Below are 20,418 nucleotides of genomic sequence, written 5' to 3'. Positions count from 1 at the left end.
CCGTACCACACTACTGACCGTTACATATGTGCGGGCGGGCGGGCTTACTGTTTGATGCCATCGTTGTATAGAACTGGCTCGCCTGAGTATTTAAACCCTGCCCGCCCGGCTCAGATCGCCTCCTAAAACACACCACCCCATTTCCAATGAGATGCAATAGCTCCGTAAGGCAGTAGAGGGCGGTGTTTACCATCTGCCAGCTCAGACAGGGTCTGAAGGGGATACAGAGGCTGCAGCTATGAATTATGAATAGATATAGCGAATAAACGAAATAACGATCCCAAAAATGAGTTAACTCGTTTCTGGCGCTGAACGCATGGCGGGCAATAACGAGTTAACTTTTTACTTATCTTTTTGAAATGATGATGATTCTGACTTAATTATTTTGTATTTTACAATAGACTTTTAAGTTTAAGTCAAGCACTTTGATATGTTATGTTGTCTGTTTAAGAAAGAGTGCAATAAATGATTTTATTGAAAAAATAATAATCGTGTGAGAGAATCGTGATCTCAATTCTTAGAGAGAAAAATCGTGATTCAACACGCAATTGTCATTTCATAATAAACACATATCACCGCGGCGCACAGCAAGTTTCAATTTCAGTTCCTGGCATTTTTAACCAGTGGAGAAAGGTAAGAGATTTCCCTATCGTTTTTCTTATATGAATTATTCTACGTTAATCAAACATACCTGGTGATCAACTACAGTTTGCTGTGAACATTATGATATGTGTGTAGTGTTCTGACGACTGGGCAGCGCGAGCTGGCTGCTGGATTTTGCGAGAAGCATATGCAGCTGCAGAGCCGCAGAATCCACCATAACCCACCCATCTGTACCGGCACAGTGCAGTACTCCAATTCAGCCATTGGTAATTCAGCCGTTGGGTGGGGGGCGCTGTTGAGCCGGGCCTGTGACCGGACCTGAAAGCGCCCCTACTCTGCGGCTCTGCAGTTGCATACTATTGGGATTCGTTGGGAGCAGCACATAGTCTCGACTCTGGACTTATTTTATTTGGAATATAATGACTGTATACGCAAAAGTAGCCTAGTTTTAAGTTAAAATATTATAAATCTACATGCCTTGAGGATGTCATTATTTATATAGCCTGCCTATCAGGCAAAAAAAATTATTCTAACGGAAACACTGATACCGTGATATATACCGTTACCGTCTATGCTTCAAATTATACCGTGATATAAATTTTAGACCATACCGTCCACCCCTAGTTATGTAACCGAGCCTTAATGTGCGCGGTTGCACTGTTCATCCACACGCAACCGGGTTTTTGGAACACTGCAACCGTGGTCTTTGAAAACCGGAGTCCAGGGTGGAGTTTTGGGCGCATCCCGGTTGCATTGGTTGCGTGTGGACATAGTAACCAAGGTTATTTCATTATGGTAGCTTTACCTCAATACATCATGCTACAGCTGGCCACTCTTAAAGGAACACGCCAACATTTCTAGTAGGGCTGACCCCTATTAGTCGAATAGTCGACTAATCGGTCGAAAGGAGCCTGCCAACCTCTTAGTCGAGAAAAAAAAATAAAAATGTATAATTTCTTTTTATTTAATTTTTTTTTTATCATTCTTTCCAAAAGAAAAGAGGCCTAGAAGCGTGGCTAACGCTAATGGCACGCATACCAGAGGCTAACTGCCTACGAAAACAGGCACAGAGGCACTGAAAGAGGATTTCACCCATCTAATGAACACACTAGACTAGACAAATATCAAGATGTATCCATCAGTGGACCAATTGCATGCTTTTGCAGAGGACAAGAAGCCTTCAGTCGACTCCTTCAGACATTAAGCGCCCCCCCACAGCCCAAATGGAATGATAAAAAAATTATATATATATATATATCATACTATTTTTCTTTTCTTTTTTTGTCGACTAATAGTCGACTAACGACAAATTTTGGCCAATCATAGTCGACTATCCAAATCCTTAGTCGGGGACAGCCCTAGAAATTAGCTTACCGTCTTCTCCAGAGAGAAAGAGACAAGAAGATAGATACCAGTCTCCTCTCTGTGCGTTCAGTAGAAAGCTATCTGGCTGCATGTTAGCCTAGTTTAGCACAATGAATGGAAGCGGACATGACCGATTAGCCTTCGGGAGAGGTGTTAGTTGGACAATGCCTAGGCTAACCGGTCATGTCCGCTTCCATTCATTGTGCTAATCTAGGCTAACATGCAGCCAGATAGCTTTCTACTGAACGCACAGAGAGGAGACTGGTATCCATCTTCTTGTCTCTCTCTCTCTGGAGAAGACGGTAAGCCAATTTCCCCAAAATGTTGGCATGTTCCTTTAAGTCATCATGGTAGCCTTTACATCACGCCTTGTCTTTTTTTTTCTGCGTTCAATTAGTACTTTGTTTACATTTTCTGACGTCGAGACCCGATGTTGCCGCCTCCTCCGCAGGCGGAACGAGAGCAGCTCCCGGTCTTCCAGCACCGGCAGCGGCTCATGGAGGCTCTGCAGCGCCACCGTGTGGTGGTGGTGGCCGGCGAGACGGGCAGCGGGAAGAGCACCCAGATCCCCCAGTTCCTATTGGACGAGCTGCTGTCGGCGGGCGAGCCCTGCAACATCGTGGTGACGCAGCCGCGCAGGATCTCCGCCATGAGCCTGGCCAGCAGGGTCAGCCAGGAGCTGGGCTGCGAGGACGGACCGGGCTCCCGGGTAGGACTTCAGGTTCACTTTGTTTTAGTGGTGGGACTCGATTAACATTTTAATTCCAGACTTTATAGTTAATCTAAATTAATCACATTTCAATCGCATATCAATATTTGATGCGAAAAGCTAAATTTTTTAATTCAAATAAATTTTGGTATATGATTGAATCAATGAATATACATGATTATACGTACATTTAAGCGGCAAAATCATGTATTAGCTACTACTACACAGACCAACAGATCAATGCAATTTTTAACAAAGTGCATCAATTTTAGGAATAATATATATATATATAGCGCAAAGAACCTTTTGTAAACTCAAGCACTTTCGAGGTAAAAGTAAAAACACAGTACTGTCAAGTACATTCCAGAACAGTTGACCATTAAAAAAAAAAAAAAAAAACTTGATTGATCTCAATTTCTCTTATTTCTTTGACTATTCTGTATGAACAAACCAGATTAAGAAAAAAAGTAATTTGCGATTTATTATACTTATAGCACATGCATGAGTCTGGTCTCCTTTGAAAGGTAACATTCTTACACAATAAAGAAAAATCATCATGCGATTAAATGCATCAATTTGGTTAACTTTTAATTCTTTCTGTAGTTAATTAATAAAGAAAAATGTATGCGATAAAGTCCCAGCCCTAAACATTTCTGTAAATGTGTCGGTTTTAGCCAGCTGGCTAATTCGCAACTGTAGTCCTTTTTGGCAAGATGTTATAAGACCGACGATACACCTAGAACAGAAGCATTAAAAGTAAAACACAGTATTTACAACACAATCCAACATGATAGTAAAAGCAATAATAAAATACACAATGAACTGATTAAAACTGATTACATGTTTGATTGGTTAATAACCAGGTTTTTTGTAAAGGTGTGATAGATAGCACAGTGTCTTATTTCAGTTGGTAGGATGTTCCAGAACTGAGTGGCTCTGACTGCAAAACAGGACTGACTGAACAGGGTAGGACTTGTGGCTCCAGGGTAGGACTTAGGGCTGGGCGATTAATCGAAAAAAGATTGCGATCTCGATTCATAGACCTATGCAATCTCATTTCTAAATTATGATGATTTCTTTTATATACCCTATTTTTTTTTTTTTTTTTTACTTTTTTTATATTTTTTATACTTTTTACTTACGGTAACTTTTAAATGATGACGATTCTGACTTGAGTTATTTTGTATGTTACAAGATACTTTTAAGTTTAAGTCAAGCACTTTCATATATGTTATGTTTATGTTTAAGTCAAGCACTTTCATATATTATGTTGTCTGTTTAACTCTTTCTCTGCCACGCTGGGAACGGGATATGGCTATGTGCTGCCACGCATTAAACCAATGGAGTCGCTCACCTTGTTTGCAGGGCTATAACTATATTCTATATTATAGCTATGGATGCAATACTATGGCCCATTTGACATCGAGTATCTATCGTTCAAGATGAGAAAAAGGAATATTTTTTCCATCCATACATTCTCGTTTTATACCGTGGTGAATATAAGTATGGTTTTAGAGCGGTTTAGGGTAATTCCTGGGAGGCTAGTTATAGGCTGCGACGTATATTATACTTAATCCATTGGCATTTCGTCCCTACACACGCTACAATAAAAAATTCAAATGCATATGATCGGTATTATGTTCCATCATGCATGCATGAAAGGGGGGTCGTTTCTGATTAATTGATTGTCAATAACCGCATTCGTTAGTACAACAGCATACGATGGCTATGAAAACAATGGACAACCAAGCTGAAATTGACGTTAAATTGCTCTTACCTGTGGCCGATGAAACTCCAAAAAGAATATTCCAATTATTTGATTGCCATCCGGTAATCAACCACGCCATAACCCCCCACGCCATAATGAATCCGGCGTCCCGAAAGCGATTCAATATGTTTGGGTGAAGATCTTGATCCACGACGTTACAAGAAAACTCTGCCCGGATGACTTTCAATGATGCACAGAGTCACACACAGAGTCAGAAATGAAGTGCGACATTGGCCGCATACCACCAGGCGGCGGTATCGGACCGTTGCGATCTCAGACACATTGCCACACAGTACCACAGCATGCCTGGATGATTTATGAATGGAAATAGCGAATAAAATAAATAACGATCCAATAACGTATATATACATGGTTGGCGTTCAACGATTGGCGGACTAACATGTATTAAATCGTTGTTGGCGGCCAATGCGCGACCCCACTGTCACCTACCCATGACCCCACTTTGGGTCACAACCCGTAGTTTGAGAACCGCTGGCCTACACGTTCTGTTCTGCAGTGTTTCTGCTGCTTAGTCATTTGGCCTATTTGACTTACTTAGCCTACTGTGCTTTAAATAAACTAGTTAATTAACCTAGTTATATTTAGATGAAATGTTCTTTTACATTATGTAAACCTTATTCTTACATAAGCCTATTGTATTCAAGATTACTTTACTGTCCCATGGCATGTAAGATAAGGGCTGTCTTAAATACTTCGAAGCTTCGAAGCTTTGTTCGATGGCACAAGCTTCGAACATTAAAAAAAAAATCGAAGTTTAAAAAAGAGAAAAAAAATATACATTTTTTTTCAAACATTTTTTTTTCAATTTTTCTTTTTTTACTTCGATTTGTGTGTGTGTGTGTGTGTGTGTGTGTGTGTGAGAACTACCCATCCCAGTTAGGACAGCCGAATCCCGTCCAATCTTTCGCCGTCGACTAAAGACTCACTTCTTCAACCATTATCTGAAATGATTAAAAAAAAAAAAGAAAAAAAAGAAAAAAATCTAACCGTGACTAACCTTACTGTCATGCACTTTTCCTAATAAACTAACCTACACTGTAACACGCAACACTTTGATAAACATTGTTACTCAGCTGATAGAGTTGTACCCTTCTTGCTGTCTTGTCGTACAGAACTTGTAAGTCGCTTTGGATAAAAGCGTCAGCTAAATGACTGTGTGTGTGTGTGTGTGTGTGTGTGTGTGTGTGTGTGTGTGTGTGTGTGTGTGTGTGTGTGTGTGTGTGTGTGTGTGTGTGTGTGTGTGTGTGTGTGTGTGTGTGTGTGTGTGTGTGTGTGTGTGTGTGTGTGTGTGTGTGTGTGTGTGTGTGTGTGTGTGTGTGTGTGTGTGTGTGTGTGTGTGTGTGTGTGTGTGTGCGCGTGTCTCTCTCTCTCTCTCTCTCTCTCTCTCTCTCTTCCCCCCCCCCCCCCCCGGGGGACAAATACACTGGAGGAAAGTAACCCAGCTCAGCAGCACTGCCCAAATTATATCATCACTATTGCCTGTTTGAAGGATATCATCCTCAAATACATATACACCTACATGCCTTGTAGAATTCCACACATAAGAAAGAAAGATACTGGGATGAATAAACAAAATAGGAAATAAAATTTAGATAAGGTGCTACTGAGATGTTTTGGTGAGTTCTTTGTTTTTTTGTGGAAGTTGCCCTTCTTAAAAATGCATGAACATTCACTGATAATTGGTCTGTAGTGGAGTCTACAAGGTCTACATTGCCGGACCATGTAGAATCCGGACCTTGTAGACTGACATAATTCTGTGCATAGTTTAGTCTACACAGGCCATATTTCAAATAATCAAAATCTTACTTCATTCATCTTAAACATTCTTGATTTGGGGGATTGGTAGTTCCCATGAAATCTGAAGTTGTTCAAACGACAACAGCGACTACCTTGAATTAAATCACACAGCCGAGTGAAACCTTGTTGGCTCAGTCACGAAAGGGGCTACTTAATTAATTAATCCAACCCACTTTATTTATAGAGCACATTTAAAAACAACAAAGTTTATGAAAGTGCTGTACAAGTCCCACAACATAAGATAAAAAAAAATAAAAAATTCGAAGCTTCGAATTAAAATCGAAGCTCGGCCCCGAAGCTTTGATTGCCAAAAAAAGCTTCGAAGGTCAGCCCTAAAAGATATTCTTTTATTGATCCCCTTGTCCTGCATTTGGTCACGACCCTACAAGATGAAACGGGAGGACCAAACCATTGCGTTATATTTCGGGGAAACATCCATTTGAGATAAAAACATAACCTGTTGTTGAGAATATGTTCATTTGATATCTTTGCAAGTGCGCAAGGGCAAATCCCTTCCCTTTATAAAAATGGAAACAAATAATTATCTTTTTCTGTTGCATCGTTGTATGAGATGTGCGTTTTATATGGATATAACTATATCGTTTTTTAAATCGCACGTGCATGTATGAGTTACAATTTGCCACATATAGCCCACGTATAGCTCAGGTATAGCTAGGGTTGGGTACCATTCACATTTGAACCGATACCGGTACCCAACGGTACCTTTTTTGGGAACTTTTTTCGGTAAAATGTAATCTACCTACCTCAGTTGTAAAAAAAAAGAAAAGAAAAAGAAAAGAAAAAAAGAGTCCAAACTTAAAATAATTTATTATCATTATTTATTTAGAACAATTTGTTAGTAATATATATAATATTGCAGCAAGCGTTGTCTGCATCTAGCTTTGTAAACCACACTTGCGACGGTTTTCGGCTTGCCATCGCCCCGACTGCTTTGTTGTTGTTGAATCAAGTCAAATCCTAGGTAAGCGCGTACCGTGCGCGTGACCATTGACGTGAACGTGCGGCACACTTCATAGGTTTCGTTTCGCGGTAAACGAAACGTTGACGTCATTGGACTTTATTTGAAAAAAATATATATAATTTTCTATTTTCTTTTTTTACCGAAATGTGGCACTGTTGTGTTCCAGTCGTCGCTGTGCGGCTACCAGATCCGGATGGAGAACCGCTCGGGAGACTGGACCCGCCTGCTGTACTGCACCACCGGGGTTCTGCTCCGGAAGCTCCAGCAGGACCGACACCTCAGCTCCCTCACACACATCATCGTGGACGAGGTACCGGAGAGTCATAATACCAAAGGAGCATTTCACAGATTATTATTATTATTAGGGATGTCCGATATTGGCATTAAAATGTAATATCGGAAATGATCGGTATCGGTTTTCAAATATTTTTTATTTTATTATTATTATTATTATTTCTTTACATTTCTTTAACCTTTATTTACCCAGGCAAGCAAGTAAGAACAAATTCTTATTTTATTTATTGTCAAAAGTATGCATAATGTTGTGTTAATTCCACGACAAGAGATATGTAATGTTAATTACCTGAAATTATTCCGTTTTTTGGGGGGGGGGGAACCGGTTGATATCGGTATCGGAAATTAAGAGTTGGACAATATCGGTATATCGGATATCGGTAAAAAAGCCAATATCGAACATCCCTAATTATTATTATTATTATTATTATTTTTTTTTTTTAAACCTGAATCCCATCATTCTGTAGTGAGGAGGACACGTGATAATCGGACAAAAAAACGTGCCAACATATTCTGTGTCTCGAGAGCTCTCTCCCCAGACACTGTTTCCTCATCTCTCCTTGAGTTGGGCTCTACTACTATAGTGAGGTGTAGTCTGACGTCACTTTAGTTTCCTATAGTGAGGTGTAGTCTGACGTCACTTTAGTTTCCTATAGGGAGGTGTAGTCTGACGTCACTTTAGTTTCCTATAGGGAGGTGTAGTCTGACGTCACTTTAGTTTCCTATAGGGAGGTGTAGTCTGACGTCACTTTAGTTTCCTATAGGGAGGTGTAGTCTGACGTCACTTTAGTTTCCTATAGGGAGGTGTAGTCTGACGTCACTTTAGTTTCCTATAGGGAGGTGTAGTCTGACGTCACTTTAGTTTCCTATAGGGAGGTGTAGTCTGACGTCACTTTAGTTTCCTATAGGGAGGTGTAGTCTGACGTCACTTTAGTTTCCCGCGCGGTCCACCCCGTATAGGGATGTATCATTGGGAAAATGGATTATCAGCTATTGTAATAATTCTGCCTCATGAACATTGGCAAGCTTTCCATTTTTGCACAAAATTAGTTCCCTTTTATCACTAACATTATTGTTTAAGAATTTTTGGTTGAAATAAAGTTAGTTATAAGGTTTTTAATTTGTTGTTAAAAAATAACTACACTAGGCGGCTGGGTGGCGCAGTGGACTAAGCACTCGTCACCAACGCGAGAGACACTGGTATAGAATCCGGCTGTCAGCGTTGCCTCCGGCTTGGCCGGCCGTCATACTAACTCAATTGGCAAAGTCAGCGGGAGGGAAGCCGGTGGGTGGTATTCTGATCGTTGTAAACAGCGACTCCTACAGGTCGGTCAGGGCGCCTGCACAGCGAGCGAGGGAGGGAGATGGCGAGGGTAGTGTGACCTCCAGGGGAGGAAACTAACTTTTTGGCTTACCAGCCAACTGGCGAGTAGATGATTTTTTTACCAGCCAAACAGATTTTTTTACCAGCCAAAAATAAATCTCTAATTGTGATAATTACTTCTTTGTATGTCTTCGTCTAAATTGATTTTCAATCATAGTAATAATCACACTGTGTCTCTACTCTTTAAAATATTTATTAGCATAAAACATTAATAAGTGTCTCTACTCTCCACAATATTAGCATACAACATGTATTAATCACACTGTCTCTACTCTTCAAAATATTAGGATATCACATATTAACATGAAAGAGGGCACTATTCTGGACTGGGTTGGGCTGAACTGGGCAGTGAAAGATGCTGGGCTGGACTGGGTTGGACTGGTCTAGGTTGGTCTAGGTTGGACTGGGTTGGACTGGGTTGGACTGGTCTAGGTTGGACTGGGTTGGGCTGGTCTAGGTTGGACTGGTCTAGGTTGGACTGGGTTGGGCTGGTCTAGGTTGGACTGGGTTGGGTTGGACTGTGTTGGGCTGGTCTAGGTTGGACTGGGTTGGGTTCGACTGGGTTGCATTTCAAGCATTTGCAAGCATTTTACTGTAATGTAATAGCTAAATAAAACAACTTGAACTTGACTTGATACATTTGCACTCTGGTTGTATGCCAAACGTATTCTGGTTGTACTGTACTTGTGCTGTATGATGACAATACATTGGAATCGAATCTCATGACAACGCTAGGGGTTCAGCAGGTGTATTCTGAATGCCAAGTATGACAACATCACCGTTGTGAAGGGCATATGGGCGAGTGGTGATATGGGGGGAAACCCGGTAATAATAAAATATCACTCGGCTGCATTTAAGCAAAGCTGCTCAGTATAGTCCACTATGTTGAATGCGCGTTATGGTAGCTTGATGCTAGGTAGCTAGCCGGCTAATGCTGGTTAGCCTCACGCCCACTTGTCATTCTCATCCGACTCGAAGGAGAACGTTGTGTGCTGTTGTTCGCCCCCCTGTCAGATCGTACTGATATCCGAAAGCGACGACTACATACAATTATTTTCATCCACGATGTGTTTTTTGTCTAAGTTTGTCTACGTTGTCAAGCCGGTGACAGGAGTTTGTAGGTCCGCGCGCAGTGGTCTGTCCACTTCCCCTAGATGCGCGACATCTTCTAGAACAGTGTTTCTCAACTGGTGGGTCGCGACCCAAAAGTGGGTCGCGGGGCCATTTTGAGTGGGTCGCGGATGTGTGTAAAATAAATAAATAAATAAATACATTTTATTTTTTTATTAATTTTTTTTTTGCACTACCTATCTTTGTGAAAGTGGCTTCTCAGCTCTGGTCCAGCTGAAGACAAAGCGGAGGAACAGATTGGACATTGAGCATGACCTCAGAGTTGCTTTGTCTACCATCACCCCAGACTTTGAGACTCTTGTCAGGAGCAAACAACATCCCCAGTTATCCCATTAGTTCCCTGGGATGTTAAGCTAAGAAGTCTGCTAAGAAGGATATATTATTTAATATTATTATTATTATTTTATTTCATTGGGTTTTTAGCCCTAGTTGCACTTTTGTTGCAACCCCAGTTATCCCATTAGTTCCCCCAAACTTACTGTAGGTCTGTTATGTTAAGCTAAGAAGTCTGCTAAGAAGCATATATTATTTATTATTATTTAATTTAATTGGGTTTTTAGCAATAGTTGCACTTTTGTTCCACTTTTTTGTGTTTATTTCATGTTTTGAAAGATTGCGTATTACTGCGACTTAATGACTAAGGAAAATGTTGGGTCCCGCGGCTAGACCAGTTGAGAACCACTGGTCTAGAAAACGCGTGTTCATTGGAGGAGCTTAGAGCGCATCTGTACAACGATGATGTTCATTGGTTATGGTCGGATTATTATGAGGCGCAAATTGGAGGAATCAGGGGGGGAGTCAGAGTTCGGCTTGTGCCAGTGAGCGAATCAGCAGATTGCAGAATGATTTTTTTGTTTTGTTTTGTAATTACTAGTTGTAACTGAGGGGTACAATTCCCTGACTGTATTGTTAGATATGATATTTAATACCACTACCTCATGTACTTTAACTTCTGGCCACCCAGTACAAGATATAAGTATGATGAACACTTTCCCACCTGATGAAACGAACCAACACAAATGTACCAAATCGAAGGTTTAATACAGCAAAGGGTGTATACAATGATCACTTAATTACATTTATGATTTGAAATATGGAATATGCACTTTTATGGCAAATGAGTATTCGTAGGTAAATCAACATTGAATGTCCAATCTCTGGTTGCGCAGGGAGTAAGTATACAACCTGGAATATTTAGGAAAACGATAGCGATGGTACTTAAATGATTATAGCTGGATACACTAAGGGGGGGGGGGGTCCCGCTGGTTGTAAGACAGTAGGAGGGGGGGGTTAGAGAAGCCGCTGGCGGTATCCCATCTGGCCGACGGTGTCTTGGGAGAATCCAAAGTCTTGGACACGGTGCCCACAGAACCTCGGACCGCAGACGAATACAGCTGGACCCTCTGTGGAACGGTATCTGCCGGTCCACAACGGAGAGACGTGAGGCGACCTCACGTGTAGAGCGCCGTCTCACCTGGAGTCCTCTCCGGGGGGTAATTCCAACACTCAGCAGTGTTGGCCTTTATCCATGGAATAATCAAAGCACACAAAGCATAATCCAAGCCGTGGAAGGCTCGCCGTCGTCTGGGTAGAGTAATCCAATATACAGGTCCAGTCGCTCTTGGCCCGGAGCTCCTCGGATGCAATCACCACTAGGGGTCTGACCAGCCTGGTTAAGCGTCCAGATAACGTCAGGAACGATGGGGGTACTGATAACTGTAGAACTCTAACCGAACGATGCACCATACATAAATAGACTACTATTAGCTTAATAGAATACGTCCAACTCGACGGTATGGTGCCAAACTATGACCATTCAACTATTAATCTACACGATATCTCAATGCCTATTCTGGGCCAAGTAGGCCTTACTACACCGCACGTGCGTCGTGGGGAGGCTTTTGCGTCTGTCACTCTGTTGGAGGGTAAAGAACTGGACTAAAAAAAGTTCTACTTTACTGGCGCCATATATATATGCGCTATGAACAAATAGTACCATTCGTATTTCGCCCGACATATTACTGCGCGGAACCGGGGGTTGCCTCGACATGTTAGGCGGCACGATTGAACTTGGACCTAGGGGGTATGGCAACCTGGCGCCAGGTTCTCGTCCAATGGTAGAATGAAACTATTATGGGCTGTTTAGTAGAAACGGGGATATTCAATGCATATTGTACAAGGAATATACAGGGGATATCAAACGATATACAAATACAATTAAATATATATATATAAATAAATATACATATTCGGTTTAATCTGATCCTTCACAACAGCTGCCCCCTAATTAGTCCCACCTAATTAGCTAAGCAGAGACAGATTAACCGCACTGTCTTCCACTCAAGGTCCGCTGTAAGGGTCAGTCAACTCACAAAGTCATAGGGTCATGGTCATCATCGATAGTATCTGGGAGTCGGGGCAGTTCTATGAGCCTCGACACGGGACGTGTGTAAGTGCGCCCTTGGACGAGTACTTCAGCTGCTCGGACCTTGCCATCGGCACCGGTGATCACTTTGCTTACGCGGCCAGCCGGCCACATAGCTCTGGGTAGCGACTGGTCGATAATCATGACGACTGTTCCTTCTGTCAAATTGTCTCTCTCTTTTACCCACTTCTGGCGGGTCTGTAGAGACGGTAGGTAGTGAAGTAGGAAGCTGCTCCAAAACTTGTCAGCCAGTACTTGGCTGTACCTCCACATTCTTCGGCCGTTCGCTTCTTCAGGCCTGTACATTGTCTGGGGTAGCGCGGGGTCCAGCCGCCCCATTAGGAGTGTGTTGGGGGTGACTGGGTCGACATCTGCTACATCACTGGAGACGCCGCTGCCCGTCTTTTAACTGGCACTCGTAAATACGACCACATCTCACCGATTTTATTTTCACTCCACTGGCTCCCAGTGCACTTTAGGATTAATTTTAAAATTCTTTTATTTGCTTTTAAAGCCCTTCATGACCTTGCTCCACCCTACCTCTCTGAGCTGTTGCAGGTCTACACACCTTCTCGCTCTCTCAGGTCAGCTGACCAGCTGCTCCTAGTAGTGCCTACAACTAGGCGTAAGCTCAGGGGGGACCGTGCTTTCTCCGTTGCCGCCCCCAAAATGTGGAATGAGCTGCCACTGCAGATTAGGCAGGCCTCATCACTGCCCCGTTTTAAAGGCCTCCTTAAGACCCACCTCTTCTCTCTGGCTTTCGACACCATGTAGCTTGTTGATTTTATGATCTTATTGTCTTACTGTGTTGTTGTTGTATCGTTTTGTTACTGTTTCCCTTGCTTTTAAATATATATATTTTTTTTTTAAGTACTCTGATCTATTTAAACTTGTATTGCTGCCTATATTTACCTAATGTTTTTTATCTCTGTTTTGGTACTCTTGTTTTTTTTCTATTTTTAGTGCTGCTAATAGTTTTTAATATGCTCCCCCTGTACAGCACTTTGTGCCCCTGTGGCTGTTAAAGCGCTTTATAAATAAAGTTGGATTGGATTGGATTGGATCACTGGAGACGTAACAGAGGGGCTTTGAGTTCAATACTCCCTCGATCTCCGTGAGGACTGTCATTAGGACTTCCTCCGCCACAGTCTGGGCTCCGAGTACGGCATACAGGGCTGTCTTTATAGAACATACTTCTCGTTCCCAGGTTCCACCGAAGTGGGGTGCGTTCGGGGGATTAAACTGGAAGTCAATCTGGGCTGGAGCGAGGTGGGTCTTAAGTTCTGGGCCCATAGCTTGGAAGCTCTCTCTCAGCTCTCTTTCTCCGCCTTTGAAGTTGGTCCCGTGATCAGACAACAATGTAGACGGTTTTCCTTTCCGTGATGTGAATCTCCGGAAGGCCATAAGGAATGAGTCTGTGCTCATGGTCGGAAGGAGCTCGATATGTATCGCTCTGGTGGTCATGCATTTGAATACAATACCCCACCGCTTCTCGGTGCCTCTTCCTCTCTTTATATACAACGGGCCAAAGCAGTCCATGCCTGTGGAGTGGAATGGCTTGTCGCCGATTCGGAGGCGACAGGGGGGTAGGTCAGCCATCCGTGGTATGCTGGGCTGCGCGCGCCACTTACGGCAGTCTAGACAGGTTCGCTGGAAGCGCCGTACTGCTTCTCTCCCTTGCAATATCCAATAACGACGTCTGATCTCCGCGAAGACTCTCTCTGCTCCTGCGTGGTGTACATCCTCGTCGTATTTCTTTATGATCAGCTCTGTGACCTTGTGTCGGCTGTTCAAGACGATCGGGTGCTTAATGTCATCTGGTAGATCGGGGGCTCTCCGCAGGCGACCACCCACTCTGATGAGATTATGTGCGTCACTCTCTGGTGCCAGGTGAATCAGTCTGCTGTCTGATGGGACGGGGTTTCCTCCCTGTAGACAGTCTAGCTCATCGGGGAACGAGTCTCTCTGGGCTCGTTGTAGTAGAAGAAGTTCTGCTTCTTCGTAGTCAGCTGCTGACATGTCAGTGGTGGACTGAATCTCTGGGTGGTGCCGCAGGAATGTTCTTTGTTGCGCACTCTCTAGGGTAATGCAGTCATCTATGTTGGGGTCTGTGGAGGCGACAGTGCTCAGTCCACAGAACATAGGCTTCTTGTTCTCAGCCTCCTCGTTACTTGCTTCCCTCGGGGTGGGCGTAGGCCAATCTCCTTCCGGGAGCTTGAGGAATGCTGGTCCGTCACTGTAGATGTTGCGACGGGTTAGGTCATCCAGGGACATTCCCCGGGTGATGACGTCAGCTGGGTTGTGTTTGGTGTCCACATACCTCCAGCTTGCTTCTTCTGTTAATTCTTGAATCTCGGTGACTCTGACTCCCACGAAGACTTTGTATCTGCATGAATCAGACTTAATCCATGTGAGTACTGTCGTGGAATCTGACCACAAGATTGTTCTATGCACCGGAATGGTGAGTTCACGTTGGATTAACGTGGCTAGATGCGCTCCTGCGAGGGCTGCGCAGAGCTCTAGACGTGGGATAGATTGTTGCTTACGTGGGGCTATTCTTGAGCGGGCCAGTATGAAAGCAGTGTGTATCTTTCCTCCCATCTCTTGGGCACGCAAATAGGCAACCGATCCGTAGGCTACTTCGGAGGCGTCGCTGAAGACGTGTAGCTCAATCTCGCATGTCTCTGGCCTCACTGTGGATGGGAAGTAGCTGCGGCGTATATTGACACCTGAGAGTGAGCGGAGTTCCGTCTCCCACTCTCTCCATGTTGAGGCAAGGTGTGCGGGTATTGGGTCGTCCCAGCCCTGGTCCTTGTCCCGTAGTGCTCGTACAATCATCTTTGCCCTGGTGGTGTAAGGTAGAATACATCCCAACGGGTCATATTGTCTGGCGAGTGTTCTGTACACACTCCGTCTGGTGGTCGGTATCGCCGCCGACCTTCCTTGCTCTGGAGCCAAGGGTTTGTGTCTATAGTGGAGCGAGTCTGTTTTGAAGCGCCAGACTAATCCTAGTGTCATTTCTTGGGCTTCTCCTGGGATTGTCGCCATCCAGGTCTCGCTGCTGGCAGCCTTGTCCGCGGAGGAGAGGCTGCGCAATACGTGCGGGTCGCTGCTGGCCCACTGCCTGAGATCAAAGCCGCCTTTGATTAGGGAGGCGCGTAACTTGATTAGGAGAGCCTCGGCTTCTTCTTGAGTCGAGACGCTTTGTAAACAGTTGTCCACGTAGAAACTGTTCTTCACACTGTGTTGGACCTCTTCGTCTCTCTGTGGGCTGGTACCGGCAGGGCACCATAGCCCGCTGGTCCAGGTGCTATTCCTCGGGGCTGGTCGTGCGTCGTGCTCACCCGTGAATAGAGTCGCGGGTCTGTGGCGCAGCGCCGCGGGGGTATAGCCTGGACTGTATGGGACCTCCTGGTCCGGTGGAGTACTGTGCTGTCGTCGGGCTTGGTTCTCCTCCTCTCCCTCTTCTTCCTCTATCAGGTCTTCCAGATCCTGTAGTGGTTTATCTTGCTTCTCCGCAGTGTATGCCGCTCCTTCCTTGTAGCTGGGTCTCGCTTGGACCGGTCTGGGAAGGGGGTCTGCGGGGGGTATAGGCTTTGTCTGTTGGTCAAGTTCAGGGTCGCTTGCTCGTTTAGGAGGCGCTGCTCTTGACTGTTGTCTCGACGAGTTCCTTGAACCCCTGGTGGAGGGAGAGGGTGTTGCCCTGGGGATCATCAGCCGCTTCCTTAGCTGCGCCATTAACTTGTCGCGCTCGGCTTGTAGTCTGTCGCGCTCGGCTTGGCGCTGGATGAGATCGATGTTGCGCTCTGCTTCTCTATGGGCATAGTCAGCGGCGCGCTGGGCTTCGGCGGCGGCGCGCTCTGCTTCTCTTTGGGCATAGTCAGCGGCGTGCTGGGCTTCTCTTTGGGCACCGTCAGCGGCGCGCTGGGCTGCGGCGACGGCGCGCTCTGCTTCGGCGGCGGCGCGCTCTGCTGCGGCCCGGTCTCTTACCATATTAATTTCCGTCTGAAGGCGTCTCATCTCCCGGCGTCTCATCTCCCGGCGTATGCGCTCTTCTTCGCTCCGTCGCTGCGCTTGGAGGCGTTCGCGCTCGCTGGTCGCCTGTGCTTGGAGACGTTCGCGCTCGCTAAGCGTCTGTGCTTGGAGCCGATCGCGTTCGGTGGAGGCTGTCAGGCTGACGAGGAACGCCTGTTGTAGTGTCCTCTCCGCTTCGCTGGGGGAAGGCGGTAGTGGAGGTGAACCGCTCCTGCGTGAGCCGCTCCTGGGGGTACTCGCCGGGGAGTCCTGGAGCTCCAGTTCCTCGGCGCTCTCCTCCTCTTCTTCCGTGCAGAGTTCTCTCTCTGTAGGGTTGTCTTCCTCCCGAGGCTTGTCGGGGACTACTTCTTGAGTAGTGGCGGGGGGTAAAGGCATGTCAATTCCCTCCTGGTCCCCACCGTGAGCTTGGTCAGTTGCATTAGGACCTACTGGGGGCTCTGTGGTCGGGGAAACCTGCTCGTTAAGGTCAGACATAATTTTACTTTCTACTTTTACCGCGTTTACCGTTTGTCGAAGGCTAGGTAGTTGACTGACAGTGTAAGCCTCTAAGTACTGAGGTGTCTGTCGTCTGCGCCGCGGGCGTTCTAGGTTAGGAGGATCGTTTCGTGGAGTGTTCATCATAGGCCATTTCGATATTAATAACACTATATTAATATTACACTAGTTACCATCCGGCTCGAAGGACCAATTGTAACTGAGGGGTACAATTCCCTGACTGTATTGTTAGATATGATATTTAATACCACTACCTCATGTACTTTAACTTCTGGCCACCCAGTACAAGATATAAGTATGATGAACACTTTCCCACCTGATGAAACGAACCAACACAAATGTACCAAATCGAAGGTTTAATACAGCAAAGGGTGTATACAACGATCACTTAATTACATTTATGATTTGAAATATGGAATATGCACTTTTATGGCAAATGAGTATTCGTAGGTAAATCAACATTGAATGTCCAATCTCTGGTTGCGCAGGGAGTAAGTATACAACCTGGAATATTTAGGAAAACGATAGCGATGGTACTTAAATGATTATAGCTGGATACACTAAGGGGGGGGGGGGGGGTCCCGCTGGTTGTAAGACAGTAGGAGGGGGGGGTTAGAGAAGCCGCTGGCGGTATCCCATCTGGCCGACGGTGTCTTGGGAGAATCCAAAGTCTTGGACACGGTGCCCACAGAACCTCGGACCGCAGACGAATACAGCTGGACCCTCTGTGGAACGGTATCTGCCGGTCCACAACGGAGAGACGTGAGGCGACCTCACGTGTAGAGCGCCGTCTCACCTGGAGTCCTCTCCGGGGGGTAATTCCAACACTCAGCAGTGTTGGCCTTTATCCATGGAATAATCAAAGCACACAAAGCATAATCCAAGCCGTGGAAGGCTCGCCGTCGTCTGGGTAGAGTAATCCAATATACAGGTCCAGTCGCTCTTGGCCCGGAGCTCCTCGGATGCAATCACCACTAGGGGTCTGACCAGCCTGGTTAAGCGTCCAGATAACGTCAGGAACGATGGGGGTACTGATAACTGTAGAACTCTAACCGAACGATGCACCATACATAAATAGACTACTATTAGCTTAATAGAATACGTCCAACTCGACGGTATGGTGCCAAACTATGACCATTCAACTATTAATCTACACGATATCTCAATGCCTATTCTGGGCCAAGTAGGCCTTACTACACCGCACGTGCGTTGTGGGGAGGCTTTTGCGTCTGTCACTCTGTTGGAGGGTAAAGAACTGGACTAAAAAAAGTTCTACTTTACTGGCGCCATATATATATGCGCTATGAACAAATAGTACCATTCGTATTTCGCCCGACATATTACTGCGCGGAACCGGGGGTTGCCTCGACATGTTAGGCGGCACGATTGAACTTGGACCTAGGGGGTATGGCAACCTGGCGCCAGGTTCTCGTCCAATGGTAGAATGAAACTATTATGGGCTGTTTAGTAGAAACGGGGATATTCAATGCATATTGTACAAGGAATATACAGGGGATATCAAACGATATACAAATACAATTAAATATATATAAATAAATATACATATTCGGTTTAATCTGATCCTTCACAACACTAGTACTTGCCAGATTGGCGAGTGCTCTTCATGAATCACTCGCCAAACGTAAAAAAATACTCGCATTTGGCGAGTAAAGTGGCCTAATTTCCTCCCCTGGCACTGACCTCCCACACGTTACACCTCGCCAATGAGAGTCCTCGCTGCCAGGTGAAAAGAGGCTGCTGGCTGTCTCCTATGTCTCGGAGGAAGCATCTGATAGACTTCAGGGCTCCCTGGACCGACCAGTGGGGGGCACATGCGAGCAACGACCAGGAAGGGGAGGGGGGAATTGACATAATGACAAAAATTGGGATGGGAGAAAAACACAGAAAAACAGGAGGAGAAAAAGTGGATCAAAAAAATTTAAAATAAAGAACTACACTTACCAGTAGAACGCCTGTCGCTCAGTGCTGTCGCCTAATACAACCAGGAGTCTACTCTGTGGTGACGTCAGTCAGCAGCGCCAAAGTGAGTGTAGTTCCTCAGTGAACAAAAACATAAACGTTGTTATTTTGCTACTTTTACGATTTTTTCATGTTGAGCTATAGATTGTGAATGAATACACATTACACACAGAAAGGTAGAGATGCACCGAATATTCGGCCGAAAATGGTTAAAAAAGGCCCTTTCGGCTTTCTTGTATTTACTTGTTGTTTTCACAAATAGACTGAGATTCAGGAAGAGAAGACAGGCGGGAAAACGTAGGTATTTTCCCAGGTATTTACCCAGAGCTGGCGATGGAAGTACTGTAGCTAGTAGGGAGTTAGATTTCTCGATTCCTTCCCATCTTTGGTCTTCATGTCCAGACGTGTCCCCCCTCTCTCTTACATCCCCCTACCCCCTCATCGATTCCTCCCCCCCCCCCCCCCCCCGACCAGGTCCACGAGCGCAGCGTCCAGTCGGACTTCCTGCTGACCATCCTGAAGGACGTGGTGATGAGGAGGTCTGACCTGCGTCTGGTTCTGATGAGTGCCACGGTGGACTGCAACAAGTTCTCCAACTACTTCAGCCGCTGCCCCGTGGTCACCGTGCCCGGCCGGACCTTCCCCGTGGAGGTGAGTGGACCGGTCTCCGTCTGTAGAGACACCCCATCTGTGGTTAACTAGCAGTTCATTAGCAGTTATGACGCTCTACATCTTCTGGCCGCCTCAGACCCACTCCTCCTCCGGGAGGGTCATCAAAGAGAAGCCGCCTATTCTTGGTCCTCGCTCCACAAATCAAATCAAATCAAATCAAGGCCCAGACAACACACGTTAATGTCCCCATGGGCCGGACACGTCTTCTTTAAACAAGTCAAGAAGAAACATCACAATAAGTCGAGAACAAAACAAAAACACAATGAAGTCCAAAATAAAATGTCAAATAAATAAATTAATGCAACACTCCCAGACGTACCCCACGCGAAGGTAAGGAAAAATTCACTAAAAACCTAGCAATAGGAGAAAAGCACCACAGGCAATGTGGAGGGGAGAAACCTTAGAAGGGCAGTTCAAGGGGGGATCTCCCTTCTTAGATGTCGGTGATAGTAGTGTTGCTATAAAACAGGCGAAACAGTTGGTAAGCATGCACATATACGTGTAATGAAACACAAATAAGTACATGCAATAGCAACTGGGGTACGAATATTTTGAAAGATTGAAAATAGAGCTGATAATAATAATATAATAATAATAATAATAATAATAATAATAATAATAATAATAATAATAATAATAATAATAATAATAATAATAATAATAATAATAATAATAATAATAATAATAATAATACTTTATTTGTATAGCACTTTTCATACAGAAGTTGCAGTTCAAAGTGCTTCACAACAGTAAAAAA

At 44.8% G+C, this 20,418-nt stretch overlaps 1 protein-coding gene across 1 annotated transcript in view; it reads left to right on the top strand.

The window, feature by feature from the left end:
• Positions 1-20,418, top strand: part of LOC311238304 (ATP-dependent RNA helicase DHX29-like) — a 92,111-nt gene that overhangs the window by 30,577 nt on the left and 41,116 nt on the right. The window contains 3 exon segments of the mRNA XM_084326329.1: positions 2,420-2,677; positions 7,412-7,555; positions 19,464-19,640. Coding sequence (XP_084182455.1) covers positions 2,420-2,677; positions 7,412-7,555; positions 19,464-19,640 — 579 coding nt within the window.

Source organism: Notolepis coatsorum (assembly GCF_963971535.1).
Source record: "Notolepis coatsorum genome assembly, chromosome: 12".
In the NCBI taxonomy this organism is placed as follows: domain Eukaryota; kingdom Metazoa; phylum Chordata; class Actinopteri; order Aulopiformes; family Paralepididae; genus Notolepis; species Notolepis coatsorum.
Note: the sequence above shows the minus strand (reverse complement) of the source record. Positions and strands in the feature narration are given on the sequence as shown.